Below are 16,519 nucleotides of genomic sequence, written 5' to 3'. Positions count from 1 at the left end.
AGCATAGAAACAGGAAGACCGGTGAGGGGACGGCTGCAAACTTCCAGGCAAGAGGGATGCGGCTGCGGACTCCGCAGGGGAGGTGCGGAGAAGGAAGGGGTCGGATCGCGGATTTATTTTGCAAGCAGGGCCGATGGGGTTTGCTGAGAGATTGGATGTAGAGTGTAAGAGAAAAGAGACAGGCTGATGGCGACCTCGAGGTTTTGGGAAGGGTGGAGTTGCCGTTTACTGAAGTGGGGAGGATGGGTGGGTGGGTGCAGGCTGCAAGTGAAACTGGAGTTCTCTCAGGTTGTTAGCAGAGCCTGAGTCAGGGGTCCAAATGCATGTGGTTTTTTGTGGGGGTTCCTGTCAGAGAATCTCGTGACAGCCTTCATCAGTCAGGTATTGGCTGCAGGAGGTCCTTTCGGGGGCAGGGTGTACCTTTGAAGGCAGAGAGCTTGGTCAGGAGGGCAGTTCTCTGGAAAGGTGACTGCGGGTTCCTGGCAGCCAACAGGCAGGGTGAGAGGTGGGGGTGACTGGCCCTGAAGGGGTCCAGGAGGAGAGCCACAGCTCCCCCTACTAAATGTAAGTGGTCTTTAGAGCCACGAGGCTGGATGGAGTCCTCAGGTGGTTTGTGTATATTGAGAAGCAAAAAAAAAGGAGGAGGGTGTTACCAAGGACAGAGCCCTGGGACCCCCTGGGAAATGAGAAACACACCAAAGAGACAGAAGGAGCCACCTTTGAGGTTGGAGAAAACCAGGAGGGAGTGATGCTCTGAAGTCTGGGCTTTCTTTATTCAACCCTATTCCCTGCCACTCAGTCTGGCTGGGACCCTCCTGAGACGACTGCAGGAGACAGGGTTTTTCCCACCGCAGCTTGGAGAGGAATACAAGGAGGTAGACTTCGGGGTCTTTAGTGTAATGGTGACTCCCTAAGGGTGGAAAACTCAGGTGGTGTTGCTTTTCAAAGCTTCCTTTATCCCATCTCACTGTTCTAACCTCTGGGGACTCAGATGTCCCCTGCTTCTCCTCCTGCACTGTGCTACTCCCTTCATTCCCTTTCTCCTGCGAGCATATCCTCTTTTCCCTGCACAAAATTCCTCATGTCAGGCTTTCCCTTGAGGAACCCAGCTCAAGACCATCACCCACTCCCCAGGCTTTGGCTGAATTTGCCATGCCAGCGGTCTGCACGGGTCATTGGATGATGGACGGCTGCCTTTGTGTGTGTCTGTAGCAGCCCTCCCACCCAGCCATGAGTCAGACCCTAGATGGCTGCCGCCCATGGGATGCTGGGTTCTCCCTGCATCCCTCGCCCCACCCTCTCCTCCACCAGAGAACCTTCCTTTTGAAGTCAGTGGGGGAGTGGGTCACAGGCCAGGACTCTCTCCACTTCTCTGTGCCCTGCAGAACTTCCCTTTGGTCCTCTCCCTTGGAGCCTAGGGTGAGTGGCGTGTGGGTGACGATGGCCCGCACAGGGCTGCGTGGTGGTGAGCAGGGGTTCCCAACCGCTCTCTGAAGTTGGCCTCTTTCAACTGGGGATTAAAAAGTGCCTCCACCCCCCTCCTAGCAATGTCCCCGGGGGAGAAACCCTGGGGACAGTACGATCAACATTGTCAGCCCTTTGCTTGGATTGAAGGCTGTGGAATCCAGTTACTAAGTTTTTATTTCAAAGAAAACCAAACCCATCTTAAAAAAAAAAAAAAAAAGATGGGTTGATTCCTCCAAACCTACCATGAAACCCCAGCGTGCAGGCTGCACCCGGTGACCCCAACCCAGTGCCTCCCTGAGCGTGTTTCTTGGAAGAGCCTAGAAGAGTCCTGGGTGGAGACCTTATGGGCTCAGCATGTGTCTGGCCTGTCTTTTGAGAACACAGGCGCCTCTGTAAGCTTTTGGGGGTCTCCAAGCCCAGCCTGAGATCCCTCGTTTGCCCTGTGACCCACCTGCACGTAGCCCAGCAGTTACTGGCAGGTCCCTCTGGCTGGTCCCTGAGCCTGGGAGGCTGCCTGCCGTGGGGCAAGGAGCTGGGTGCAGCCCCACTGCCTCTCGGCAGCCCGGGCAGGGGCCCCACCGGAGAGGGCCTACCTGTACCTGTTAATGCTCAGATTTTACCTTAGCAGCGAAGGGCTGAGGGAAGGTTTGTGTGTACATACGGGTTTAAAAGCAACTAATTGAAATGTTGCGGATACCAATGTTTTCCACACTGATCTCTCTTTGAGTCTGAGACTAACTCCTGCCCCTGGGATCCAGGCGAACCCCTTGGCTCCGTTGTCCACAAAGGCTGCCTTAGGAAACGTGGCTTTTAGGAGTTCCTACTAAAGGGAATTTGAAGAGCACAAAAATGTGATTGAAGCAAAACTCAGTGGCAAACAGAAAATGATTTGTTAGATTGTCACTGGGAAAGGGTTTATTATGACGGCGGTTGGAATAAACAGCAGCCGGTTTCTGCCAACATTTATGGAAATACCTTTTTTTAAGTTTTCAACGTGAGCTGCACACCGGAGCTCCTTCAGTTTAGGGGAAAAAAAATTTCAATACTTAAACTGTGGGGAGAAGGTGGATGGGAGCCAGCGAAAACATTCTCGTTTAATAGTGTTTGCACACGCACAGCAGCAACATTTGTAGCAAGCCTCCGAGAAAAACCCACCACTAATCCTTCATCGCAGCTGTCTCAGCTGTTGATCGTCTGCCATCCCCCAAACAGCGACTTCTTTTTTCTGGGGACTCCAGTCTTGAATGACCCAGTGTGGAGGGTTTAAACTGTATACAAGGGCGGGGGATGGGAAGGGAAGGGTCCTTAAAGACGCCTCAGGCAGAGGTTTTGTGCGTTGGACTTCCTGTGCCCGCAGCCCGGGCAGGGCTCTTCCGCGCCCCATCCCCGTAGCACCTCCCTGGGAGGGAGGACACCAGGACAGCCCAGCTTTGCCCTCCCTGACCCACTCCTACCCTGGGAATAAGGGTCTTGGGGGCTGTGGTCTGTTCCGGACCAGAATCTTCTCCACGCCCCAGTCCTATGCCCCCACCCCTCTCCCAGTATCTGGCTTTGGTGGCTTGTTGAATGAATGAGTGAGCTAAGATAATGGTGCCTCATTTTACAAGAAAAGAATGGGAAGAAATGAAGCAATCTGGCCAACAGGTTCAAGATGTGCCGCTTTCGGGTGGTGGTCGGTGGGCCAAATGACAAACGTCATTGCCCTGGTCCTTCCCACCTCCCCTCCTTGGGTCGGGACAGTGGGTGACAGCCTTACTCTGGGAAATTACAACTTGGAAAACTGTTGAAAACAAAATTTAAAAAAAAATCATGTTAAATGTTTTCTTTTGTTTCTCCTTTACTGTTTTCTCTGTCCGCTGAGTGGGACTGTCTTAAATTAACCACACCGCCATTCGAGGACGTGTGTTGTAATGAGCTGTTTTCTCAGGTCAGTGAGGTTTCTGCTGTGCATCAGGCAAAGCAGAGTCCTCACCCCGTGACTATTGGTCCTCATGCAGAGCAGGGATCCTGCCCAGCCAGGAGCGGGCCCACGGCCCTCAGGAGTTGGAGGCTCATTCCTTTTCCCCAGGAAGGTTCTCTTTCAGAGACCTGGGATCCCACTAGGGGAAACATTTGGAATGCAGGGCTTGCTTGGGATCTGATGAGCTGGTCTCTTGCCGCCAAAGTCTGAGAAGTGACAAAGTATTTACAAAGTATGTACTGTTTCAAACAAGGACCAAAAGCCTCCAGGCATGACTGCCAATGGCTGCCATGCTCCATGCCTGTCACCCAAGGACCAGCAAAGAGAAAGACAAGTGTAGAAGGAGGCAGGTGGAAAGGGTGAGGGACCACCCAGGGCATTGCCAGAGCTACAGCACGGAGAGTTCACACATCAGCTCTTTGAAGAGGATGGGGAGGACCCAGGGATTCTGTTGGTGTTACCCACAAATTCCAGAGGATACAGTGGGAAAGCTTGGGCTGAGCTGGAGTGGTGGAGTGGGGAGTATGAGTCTGCATGTCACTGGACTTGTTAGGTCCAGATCCCTTGAAGCAAAGCGTCTCTCAAGTGATGGAGTGCTCTCAGGAGAAGGGCACAGGGAGGCAGGAACCGGCAGGGGTGTGGTCTTGTTGGAGACCAGCCTCAACCTGATCCCATGAGAGCTCTCTCACCTGGAGGCAGGGAGGCCAGCCTTCTGTATGCCTGTGTCGGTGAGTCATTGCTGCATGAAGGCTGCTGGATGGGTGGGGTGGGGGACCAACTCCTAGGTGAGGGGCCTCCCATTAGGCTGAGGACAATTCTCTGGGTAAGAAGGATACACTTATGCATCTATGGGCATTTAAGCAGCCAACAGGGCCGTAGGAGGATGGGTTCACCTGGCAAGTGAAGGGGACCTAGCGGGGCACCAAAAGTGTCCACCACACTGGGTGGCTCGGGAGGAGTCATGCGTGGTGTCTGCAGAGGTAAAGCGGGACATGAGGCAGATGGGATGGGTACTGACCGTCCCTGAGCTGGATTTCTTCACTCGCCTCTCCAGATCCCTTTTCCACCTTGCCCTGAGCCCCAGGGGCCTGACCCCGATGGTGGACAATGCCTGGGCCTTGGCCACTGACCACCGGGACTTGCTGCTAAGAGACTGCAGGGTGAGAGACGAGGTCTAGGTCTTTAAAATCTTTGCCTCCTGCAGGCCATGGCTGGACAGTGGCTGTGCTCTCTCTGACTGTCCCATTCTTTAGGAGAGGGAGGCAATCGGCTCTGGTCTCTTGGGCTGGTGCTTCTCACACTTGACCATGCCTGCCTGTCACCGGCATCTTGGCAAATGCAGAGTCTGATTTAGCAGGTCTGGGGTGGGGCCTGAGATTATGCATTTTTTGGTGTTCTTAGTTTCTTATTTTTTAAACAACTTTATTATAGTATGATTCCTGTACAGTAAACTATACATATTTCAGATGTACAATTTGAATTTTGATAGATCTCTACACCAATGAAACCACTGCCACAATCAATATACCTAACATTTCCATCACTCCCCAAGAGATGCAAAATTTGAATTCCCAGTTTATCCCTTCCCACTCTCTTCCCCTCCTGGTAACCATGAGTCTGCTCTCTATGTCTGTGAGTCTGTTTCTGTTCTGTAAATAAGTTCATTTTTTTAGTTCACTTTTTTTTTAGATTCCACATATAAGTGACATTACATGACATTTTTCTTTCTCTTTCTGGCTTACTTCACTTAGAATGACGATCTCCAGGTCCATCCATGTTGCTGCAAATGGTATTATTTTATTCTTTTTTATGGCTGAGTAGTATTCCATATAGATACCACATCTTTATCCAGTTATCTGTTGATGGGCATTTAGGTTGTTTCCATGTCTTGGCCATTGTAAATAGTGCTGCTATGAACACTGGGAAACATGCGTCTTTTCAAATTATATTTTTCTCCAGATAAATGCCGAGGAGTGGGATTGCTGGATTGCATGGTAAGTTTATTTTTAGTTTTTTAAGGAACCTCCATACTGTTCTCCATAGTGGCTGCACCAATTTACATTCCTACCAGCAGTGTAGGAGGGTTCCCTTTTCTCCACACCCTCTCCAGCATTTATTGTTTGCAGACTTTTGAATGATGGCCATTCTGACTGGTGTGAGGTGTTATCTCTTTGTAGTTTTGATTTGCATTTCTCTAACGATCAGTGATGTTGAGCATCTTTTCATGTGCCTGTTGGCCATCCGTATGTCTTCTTTGAAGAAATGTCTGTTTAGGTCTTCTGCCTACTTTTTGATTGGGTTGCTTTTTTGATATTAAGCTGTATGAGCTGTTTGTATATTTTGGAAGTTAGTCCCTTGTCGGTCACATCATTTGCAAATATTTTCTCCCATTCTGTAGGTTGTCTTTTTGTTTTGTTTATGGTATCCTTAGCTGTGCAAAAACTTTGAAATTTAATTAGCTCCCATTTGTTTATTTTTGCTTTTATTTCCGTTACTCCAGCAGCTGGTTCAAACAAAATATTGCTGTGATTAATGTCAAAGAGTGTTCTGCCTATGTGTTCCTCTAAGAGTTTTATAGTATCTGGTCTTACATTTAGGTCTTTAATCCATTTTGAGTTTATTTTTGTATAAGGTGTTAGAAAATGTTCTAATTTTGGTCTTTTACAGGTAACTGTCCAGTTTTCCCAGCACCACTTACTGAAGAGACTGTCCTCTCTCCATTGTGTATTCCTGCCTCCTTTGTTGTAGATTAATTGAGTGCGTGGGTTTATCTCTGGACTTTCTATCTTGTTCCGTTGACCTGTGTCTGGTTTTATGCCAATACCATACTGTTCTGATTACTGTAGCTTTGTAGACTAGTCTGAAGTGATGATTTAGGATTCTGCATTTCTAACATTCCTACATGGTGTCTGTGCTGCTGGCCTGGGAACCACATTTTGAGCAGCAAGGTCCTGGGTTTTTTTGTTGTAGTGGGAGGCATGGTCTCTGGTTGTGGGAGGAAGGTAGAGGGAGGGGGAGGAGCTCTGCAGACGCCCCTGAAATCCTGCTGCAGGAGGCAACGTGGCTGAGACTGAGGCTTAGAAAGGGTGGTCTTAGATACAGCAAGTGTTAAGACATTATTTTCAAAATTACTAGAGGATCTTTTTTTTTTTTTTTTTTCTTTCAGAAAGAACTATTGTGACATAACTCTGATATAAAATACACTAAGTAACTGTTTGGGGAAATATTTATTTTAAATATCTCAGAAGCTTTGTGTTAATGGATCTCCCCACAAATTTTCATGAGCATGAAACATTTACCTGTCTCAAAACATGCATAACAACATACAGTTTAAGTTTACAGTGTTTTAATCATTCCCTTTCTATGTGTATTTTTAGATCCTCTAACATTAGTTTAGGTAACACCAAATCAGTAAAATCTTAAAAACGGGTGTGTCAGGTTTATTTAGCATTTCTACCAAATACCACATTTCCATGTACTAATGTATTTGTAACACATTTATGAATACATTTGTATTAATATTACCTATTTTTGTGTTGATATTAAGTCAGCGTTCCTGGGTTATTATGTAACAGTTGAATGACATGACCCCCGATGTTGAAATGGAGGTTATGTTGCAGGTTATTTCTAAAGGGAGGAAAGTTACCTTGTTCTAGATTAGAAAAGTATCTAGTCATAAATATATACACTCTCTGGCTTTTCTTTTGTTGTGTTTGGCTTTGGTTACGCATAGAAAGCATTTCGTTCCTGTTGTTCTAGGTTTTCGTCAGACGCATGGGTATTCCATTAGTGCCCTCCCGCCTTCATTTACTCAGAAATGGGGACTGAGCTCTTTGACTATGCTGGACTGTCTTTGCACTATTGAGCTTATTTTTCCAAAGCTTGCGCCCCCCCCGCCCCCAAAAAGTGGCCGGGTACAAAACATGTGGGAAGTCTCTTTTTCTTTCGGTAAAACACCACTAACGCAGTTTTTCCATTGTAAATCGGGACACTTAGACTCCTAGTGTCTCAAAATCAATGTGTTGCCTCCATCCCTCTTTACCACTGAAAACTATTGTTAAGAAGGCGATTCACACTGGGCAAACAGAGTGTGTTTTGTTTCTGGGCCGACACATGGGAGACCACTGGAGATGGTATTTCGGCAGCCTTAACTGGCGCCTCGGGCACAGCATCCCTGACGTCGATGCAGGACAGACCCCAGGTGTTGCTCATCTGTGCCTCCAGGGCCTCAGGCGGCCTCCAAGCTCAAACTTTGTTGCCATAAACCAGTGGTTCTCAATCTTGAGTGCGTGTCAGAGTCACCTAGAGGGCTGGTTCAAACACAGAGCGCTGGCCCCACCCCCAGGGCCTCTGCTTTGTCTGGGGTGGAACCAGAGAATTTGCATCTCCAGCAAGTTCCCAGATGATGTTGGTGTCACTGGTCTGAGGAGCACGCTTGGAAAACTACTGTCCCGAACAGGCCTTGCTGGCCACCATAAGCCAGGTCTCCCAATGGCCAGGGTGAGTCCACCCTGCACTCAGGCTATTTCCACAGCACTTACCGATCGGCACGTCATTTCACATTCCTTTTTAATTCCTCTGCTTCTGCATCAAGTAAGTACCCATGCTTGATATCCTAGAGCTTGGCCCTCTTAAAACATTGTTTTTCCCTCCTATGTTGTCCCTCCTCCTGGGAGTTCAGGGAAATGGTTAATCCTGAGAAAGGAAACCAAGGACTGAGTTTTGTTAGTCCTGGCAAAAACTCTAAGGCACTCCTAGGCACAGACTGGTCTAAGACAACCAGGCCGCTGCTTCTGAGGAAACGGTGCCTGCCGGGACAAAGCTAACCTTGTCTTTAAAAAAAAAATGATGGGCCGTCTCGCAGAATATCAGGAAAGGGGTGGACATGTGTCCCACGTCCCCTTCCCCCAACAAAATGTCAGCCTTCAGTTCTTTCCAATTTCAACAAACAGTTAAAAAGAAATCTCGTCTAGACTGTGTCCTGGTCTTTGGCTCGTTTGCCCACAGCAACATCGTGACACTAAAAGGCAATAATCCATTATTCTTCTCTCGGCCACTCCCAACAATGAAATATCTACATCCTCATAACACTGCTCTCTGATGCTCCGTGTGTCACGCCTACTTCAACAATTTCAGGTCATGGAGTCAGTCATTTTCTGTCTTAAAAAAAAAAAAAAAAAAAGCAAAGTAGACAACAGAAGTGAGTGTCGACCTCAGGCTGGAATTAGAGCCAAGCTCGGGCTGGGATGAGCGCCACGGGTCGCAGGGCAGATGGTCGGGGAGATACTGACATGTGTGATGATGCCACCGAAGCCTCCCTGCCCTGCCGGGGGCCTCGGGAGACGCTTCTCAGCCTCTTAAACAAAGACCTGAGACAAAGAGGATGAGCCTCACTCCCCGTTTCCTGCTCTTGTGAACCATCTGTGTTTCTCAAGGGGACGTGTCACAGTTTCTTCTCCTCCCCAGTGGCTCTGGGGGCGCCCAGCCCAGCTGGCTAGACCTTCTCCATCTCGATCTGCTGGTGGTAGTGCCGAGCCTGCCGCGGGCCGCCGTTCAGCTTGTACACGGAGCTCTTGTGCTGGCACCTGCGGTGGCCCCACACGGCCCCCACGCCCGCCAGGAACAGCAGCAGACACAGGACGGTGACGATGGTGGCAATGATGGGGCCTCTGCTGAGGCTGGGACACTCATCCCCGACACAGGGCTCCAGGGTTGGAAGGAGGTCCTCACTTGCCTCTGGCCCGGGGTCTTCCTGTCCCAAGAAGTCCTCGGACAGCAGGTATGGGAAGGTGTCCCGGGCCCCAGGGGCAGTGGTTGCCACTGGAGTCTGGGGGGCCGCCATGACAGTTGGGGGAATGCGGTTGGGTGTCTTCGGGACAGCGGTGGTTGCTGTCTCCAGGGCGGAGCTGGTGAGTTCATGGGGTAGGGTGGCCATAGGGGACCTCTCAGTGGCAAATCTCCAAGGGACGGTTGACCCGTACCTAGTCAAGTCACCGTCCTCCTTGCTGGGACCCTCAGTTTCAGACACATTCATGGGTCTGAGAGCCAAAGCTTCTACGTCTAGTGTTTGAGTTGGAAGAACTGAACTACGGGTCATGTCCTCGCTTGGTGTGAGGGTGGTACCCATGAGCTTCTTAACTTCCACAAGAACAGGCTGATTGGGAGTAACCAGGATGCTTTCTTCCAGCCCAACTGATCCATCCCCCTTGTCCTCATCTTCCTCTTCTTCCTCTTCCTCTGCCTCCGTCTTCCTCCAAGCCCCATCGGTCACGGGGTAGCCATCTAACCAGGACCCATCGCTGCTGCTCACCACTGGGTCACCTACCTTGCTGTCATTCCTGCCCACAAAGGTCCCCGAGGGACCATCAGTGCCGCTGTAGGGGACCCTGGTCTCAGGCTCCGCTGGGGCCGGGGTTCTGCCCCTGAGCTTGTCTCCACCAGGAAACTGCTCTTTGGTGTCCTCCTCCGTCTCCTGCTCCAACTCAGGCTCGTGGAAGGTCTCAGCGGGAAACCAGAACAAGAACTTCTGGTTGCGCGGGGATTCCGGCAGGTCTGTGGGGGCGCTGCTCCCAGCGCTGGGCCAGCCTGTAGTTGGCGCAGAGGCTGTGTCCCTGGCTGGGGGTAGTCTCCCCACAGAAATGGAGACCAGGCGGTCCTGTTTCGGAGCCGCCTCAGGGGCTGCTCCCGGATCCCTGTCCTCCTCTGCCTCCGTCCGGGAATCTTCCATGAGCTCTCTGAACAGCACAGATCTGTCGTCCGGAAAATTGTCTTCATAGTCAATGTGTGCCTCAGGCTCGTCTGGAAGGAAAGAGGGAAAACCTCATTAGGTCCCAGGTCCCAGAGCCAGTGTGGAACAGAGGAAAGGGAAATATAAAGCACAAGGACTGGAACAAAAGAAATAAAACTGTTATTCCCAGAGGCTATGACTGCATCACACATAAATGCAAAGAACCTACAATACAAATGGTTACAATTAACATGTGAGTTTATCAAGGACACTGGGGCAAGGACAGTCAATATACAACATCAGCTGTATTTCTATACACCAACAATAAACAGAAAACAAAAATTTTAAAAGATGCCATTAGCCATAGCATAAAAAAAAAAAAATCAAACTTCTAGGAATAAATGTAACAAGAGAGGTGCAAGATTTCTACATGGAATGGTAGAAAGGATTGCTGAGCAAAACTAAATAAGACCTGGGGCGGGGAGTGGGGTGGAGGGAAATAGCTCAGTGGTAGAGTGCGTGCTTAGCATGCATGAGGTCCTGGGTTCCATCCCCAGTACCTGCATTAAAAAAAAAAAAAAATTAACGAAAACCTAAATAATGAAGAGCTATCCCATGATTGTATAACGGAAGGCTCAAAATTGTCGAGTTGTCAATCCTGCCCAAATTGATCTATGTTGATTTAACACAATCCTAGTAAGTATCTCAGACATTGACAAGCTGATGCTAAAATGTATTGAAATGCAAAGGCCCAGGAATAGACAAGGCAATCGTGAAAAAGGAGAGAAAAGCTGGAGGATGTACAACGCAAGGTTTCAAGGTTTACTGTAAAGCTGGAGTGATTTTTAAGACTGTGTGTGATATTGGCACAAAGATAATTGAATTACATTAGCTTTAAGAACTTCTGTTCATCCAAAGCCACCATGAAAGAGAATTAAAATGGAAGCCACAGCGTTGAAGATAATTGCAACACAAATTACCTCCAGAATTTAGAAAGAACTCCTACAAATCAATAATAAATAGGCAGACAAACCACAGAAGAGTTGGCAAGATACCTGAATCAGCACATCACACAGACAAAAAGGTACCTAGTCGTTAAACACAAAGAAAGATGGCCAACCTCATTCGTCAGAGAGAAATGCTAATCACAGCCATAATGAGACGTCATTACATAGCACCAGAATGGCCAAAATTAAATAGACCGACAGTCTCTGGTGTTAACAAGGAAGTGTGGCCCCGCCGATGCCCCAGAGCAAAGCGATTCCACTCCTAGGTCTGCACGTGGGCACCAAAGACACACAACCATGTTCATAACAACCCAAACCTGGACACACCTCCAATGGCCATTGACTGCAGAGCTGCTACACAACAAAAACTTTTTTAATTAAAAAAGACTCTTCTGCAGCACTGCAGAGGAAATGATTATTTTTGCAAAACAATATACATGTGCCAGTTGTCTCCCAGAAGTTCTGCTCTCCAGGATGAATGTGCCTGTGTTCTCAGCTAGAACACAGTCCCCTTTCACGGTGGGGAAGGCAGGAAGCGGGTCTCTCCAAGACCGTTTTTCCTCGAGAAGCTTTCAGCCGCTGGAAATCGCAGGCCATTACCTCACACGCAGCCTGCAGCAGAAGGCCTCCCACCACCCGGTGTTTTCCTGGGGCGTGTTTCTTTGCTGCCTCATTGCAGCCCCGAGACACCAAACTGTCAAACGCCCACAAGTGGTTCCGTGGAACTCTGGTCAATTCTTGTTAAATTCTGACTCTGCATTCATTTTCTTTCAGGTCATCAACGGAGAACCGTTGGGTATGAATAAGCTAAAGGAATGAATATTTGCACACAGATTTGCTGGAGGGAAAGCCAGCCGGGAGCCCGAGTGGAGGTGGGCAGTGGAGTGGGAGCGGTGCCCTGCTGTCCTCCCAGGCCAGCTCCTTATAACCCCAAGCAGATGCCAAGACGGACATGGCCCTGGGTGAACAGAATTCCACCCGCGTAGCCCACAGGTAAAAAGAAGTGGGAGTGAGGGATACTCAGAAACCCTCTAGGGCCTTGACAAGTCCCTGGAACTTCTGCGTGGCTTTTTCCCTGTCTCTCCTCCTGACACCGCGTGTTCCGGTTCCATCGGCTCCAGTTCCACGTGTGCTTTGCTCCTCTGACTGCCCCTCCCCCAGTTCTGCTTTCTCTTTCTTCTGCTTCATCCTAGGCACGCCAGACCCCTGGAGGCTGTTCTTAGGGGATGTAAGCACAAGTCACTTTATCACCAGGTAGATCACATGCCACACTTGAAAATATGTAAGCGCTCCAGCTGAAACTGCATCACATAGTTTCTATCCCCCCTTCATATTATAATAAGGAAAGTCCACTATAAATTTTAAAAAACATGCTCACACACACCACTAGGCTTGCTGAATAGGAATTTTAAGGTAACTAACATTAGGAAAACAAATTTTTACCAGTAATAATCACACATGGAAAGGGGCATAATGTACGGTGATAAATCTCAAAAACTAATTACCGAGAAGAGTAACAGAAGGTTCTGGAGCAGAACAGAAAAGGGCAGCATGGTGCAGCTCCTAACCCGACCTCACCCCGCAAACACTGTCCTGGGTGTCAAATCCCAGGGAGATGCAACGTGGGGGGAGAGACAGACCAGTAACCAGCAGGGCTGAGTCTTCCTGATGGGATCCACAATGCTGGGACTTCACGGTGCGCAGGTGAAGGGAACCTTGATACAGGACATTTAACATCGTTTCCGAAGAGAAAGCGGAGCCCAGATATTTAAAAACAAACAGACAGACACACAAAATCAAAACTACAGGCCACTTCAGCTGAATTGTCCCCTTTCAGCTGCTTTTCCCTCTTCTGGGTGAAAGGAAGATGCATGTAAAAGGCAAGGAAACCAACTTGGAAGAAATAATAATTCAAGGAACAGAATGCATTTCTTACAATTGCTTCACACTTACAGGACTTAATGAGAACGAGTGCAATAAAACAAAAGCTCAAAGGCGAGGTAACAGGATAACAGAATGAAAGGGTGATTTTAAACTTCAGGAATCAAACTGAGGACCAATGGAACGTCACAACAGAACTGATAACTAAATTAGAAACTGCAAGGAACAGAACAGACTGAGAAGTTTACAAAACTGAGAGAGATGGAGACATTGCAAACCTCAAGCAGAGTAAATTCATAGAAAATGACACAGAGGCACACCAAATTAAAACTTAAAAACCAAAGACGGAGAAAAAGTTAAAAACAGCCAGAGAAAGCAGACATATAACCTTCAAAAACAAGCAACAGTGAGATGCAGAGCTGACTTTCAAAAGAAACAACAACACATTGTAAACTGACTCTACTTCAGTTTGCGCGCGCACACACACACACACACACACACACACACACACACACACACACAAAGAAGCAATGAAAGCCAGAAGACAGTAGGATAATGTCTTCAAAGTGTTAGAAGAAAAGAAATACTAACTTGGAATTCTTAACTCTGAAAAATCTCCTCGAGGAAGCTCAGAGATGCCGGAGGACAGAGCAATGAAACAGTAAATACAAGGGTCGGGGGACAAGCCTAAGTGAACATCGCCTTCCTAAAGCAAATACACACACTGATTATTCAAAACACTTGACAAGAGCATAGGAAATGAGAGGAGGTAAAGAAAGTGTTTAAATTGTCCAGGAAGTGGTAAAAAGTACTAATTTATATTAGATGTTGATAAGTCAAAGGTGCCTGTTATAATTTACAGAGTAACCACCAAAAGAAGAGTAACAGAATGTATTAGAATATAAGACCAGGAGTAAACGTAATCATTTTTAAAATGCTTAGTCTCTCCAAAAGAATGCAGGAGAGCAGAATAAAGAACAAAAAACAGGTGGGACAGAGAGAAAACAAAAAGACAGTAACTTTAAACCTGCTTACATGTAAAATAGATTAATATCCAATTGGTTACATGGTGCTTTTAAGAGATACACTTTAATTGTAAGTATACAGGGAAGTTGAAAGTAAAAGAATGAAACGAAGTGCCATATAAAGACTAACCAGCAAAGACTTTACAGCAAAACACATTTACTGGAGCTAAACTGAAATGTTTCAGTTTACCAGGAAGATATTAAATTCTAAATCTGTATATACTTAACACAGCCTCAAAATACAGGAATCCAAAATATATCAACTGAAAGGAGAAATCAATACATTTATGATCATAGAGGGGTGTTTTAACCGTCTCTCTCCTCAACAAAGAGAGTGTAAGTAGACAAAAAGGTAAGAAAATGTATCTGAAAAACATGCTTAAGAAATCTGACCTACCTGACCTCTGTAGACCACATCCATGTTATGATGCTATGCGTGCGTCACTTACATTACGTGGTAAACCAGTTGCTGCTGGCATTTCTGATTAACCATCCAGGGGAAAAGATTCTCCTCAGGAAATTCATCCTCTAGATGTGGCTACTTCAAGTACATCTATTATCTGTATCTTGATCAAAACCATTACTTTGCTAATTAGGACCTTGAAGATCTGAAATGGCTTTCTGTTGGTGAGAAGATGGCTATTAACTAGCATGAGAAATACTAGAATATGGGCTGCCCGTTGTAAAACGAAATATTTATGATATGGGGACTGGCTTGGAATATTTTCGAGACACTTCTCACCCTTATATGGACAGGCTAAAACCAATCTAGACGTTGCTGGTCTCACTTGGGAGTACTTGTTACTCACGGGGACTGTGGGAACAGCCCACATCTGTGCTCATGGTGACCCCGTACTGGGCACGCCACTCTGCTGGCACCGCACAGCTCCCCCCAGCCCAGGAACTCTGAGAACAGGGACATGTCTTCTCTGCCTTTCTACCTCTGGCACACAGCATGGTGCTTGGCACATAGTAGACATTCTGGGAATGTTTGTTGAATGAATAAATGAGTGAGAGAGGAAATGAATGAGTGAGTGGTGGAAGCCCGTGTCAATCAAGCTTGATTCAGTCTGAAGTCCATCAGCCAGGGCATTATTGGACTTGTAACAGTAGCAAAGAACGGTAGAAAACCTTAGTCCCAGGACTGGGCATAAGCAATGTCTGCTAAATCCCTCGTCCCGTGTAACCCAGCCCAGGAACTTAAATATGTCATGAAATTGAAAGGCACCTGGAATATGGGCAGGATGTGAGCTTTGTTCACCCCTCACCCCTTCTCATGCAGGAAACACTGGCCCTAGTGCAGAATGTGAGAGCTGAGAGTTTGGGGAAGGTTGACCCACTCCTGCTCTGGTTGGCCTGCCTTGACCCGGGCCCTGTGGTCAGTCTGAGCTCTGTGTGTCTGTGTGTCTGTCTGGAAGTTCTGCCTCCTGAGCTCCCGGAGCCCAGAGCATCCCTGGACGGCAGCCCAGGGCCCCGAGCCAGGCTCCCTGTCTGCCCAGGTTGGCGGGTCAGTCGAGGTCTGGCTCAGAAACAGGTTCTAAGTCACAGTTTCACCAAAACCTCAAATGAAGACAAAGACACCCACTGTTGACAAAGCGTCTACTCATGAGAAAGTCTCCCAAGACCGTTTATCCCCTCCTGAGGGACAGTCAGGGTTGCTACTCGCCGCGTTTCAGCCTCCACTTACGTTCTGCCGTGGAGCCCCGCCCTGTGCCTGCTGGCGCGCTGTTCTCTCACCTCCCTCTGCCCTCCTGAGTCTGTGCTCTCCTCCATCAAACCCGGGGCCCTCCAGCCCTGCCCCCCGAAACCCGGGCTGGCACCACAACAGGGCCTTCTGATTTAGGCCAATGGGTCCAGGAAACGTAAACTCCGTGGGCTCTCTTGGCAAAGATCAGGTCACTCCCTGCATGTTCATACTTAACCGTTACTTTAGGAGAACAGAAGACGACGGGTCAGTACAACTCAGGAGTGAAATGAGAGGGCTTGTTCAAGAGCTGCCTGCCTTTATCAGGGGCTCATGTGGTCAAGGGGCCCAAGTCTACAGCACGGAGCCCAGGACCCTGGCTCTCCCAACGCTGCCACTTTTCATCTCTCACGTTGGTACATTTCTGGAAGCCCACACATGCCTTCTTTTTCCCTCTGGTCTTGGCTACACAGCCTTTAAAAATAGTAATTTTGAAAAAGACAACCAGACAAGCCAGGAATAACCACAGGTTCGATGAGATTCTGAACAAATATGGCAACAGGGACGAGGAACTTCTAAATTCAGTTTCAGTCCCTGGCTTGTATTCTGTGAAGGAAGTCTAGAAGATGGAGAAAAAAACCAGAAAGTGAGGTTAATTTAGGAAAATAAAGGAAGGGCTTTAGAAAGGAGAGGAAACAGCGAAGGAACTTAAGGAGGCAACAGCTAGTTTGCAAAGTGATGCTTTTAGAGGCCCCCGGAGAAGCACAG

General features: G+C 48.0%; 1 protein-coding gene across 2 annotated transcripts in view; it reads right to left on the bottom strand.

The window, feature by feature from the left end:
• Window positions 1-8,155: 8,155 nt before the first annotated feature.
• Window positions 8,156-16,519, bottom strand: part of SUSD5 (sushi domain containing 5) — a 32,973-nt gene continuing 24,609 nt past the window's right edge. For both annotated transcript variants that reach the window (XM_074345337.1, XM_045520139.2), the window contains exon 5: window positions 8,156-10,225. In XM_074345337.1, coding sequence (XP_074201438.1) covers window positions 8,922-10,225 — 1,304 coding nt within the window. In that variant the 3' untranslated portion in view covers window positions 8,156-8,921. The remainder of the gene's footprint in view (window positions 10,226-16,519) is intronic.

Source organism: Camelus bactrianus, chromosome 17, assembly GCF_048773025.1.
Source record: "Camelus bactrianus isolate YW-2024 breed Bactrian camel chromosome 17, ASM4877302v1, whole genome shotgun sequence".
NCBI classification, from domain to species: domain Eukaryota; kingdom Metazoa; phylum Chordata; class Mammalia; order Artiodactyla; family Camelidae; genus Camelus; species Camelus bactrianus.
This window is presented reverse-complemented; position numbering and strand designations above follow the sequence as displayed.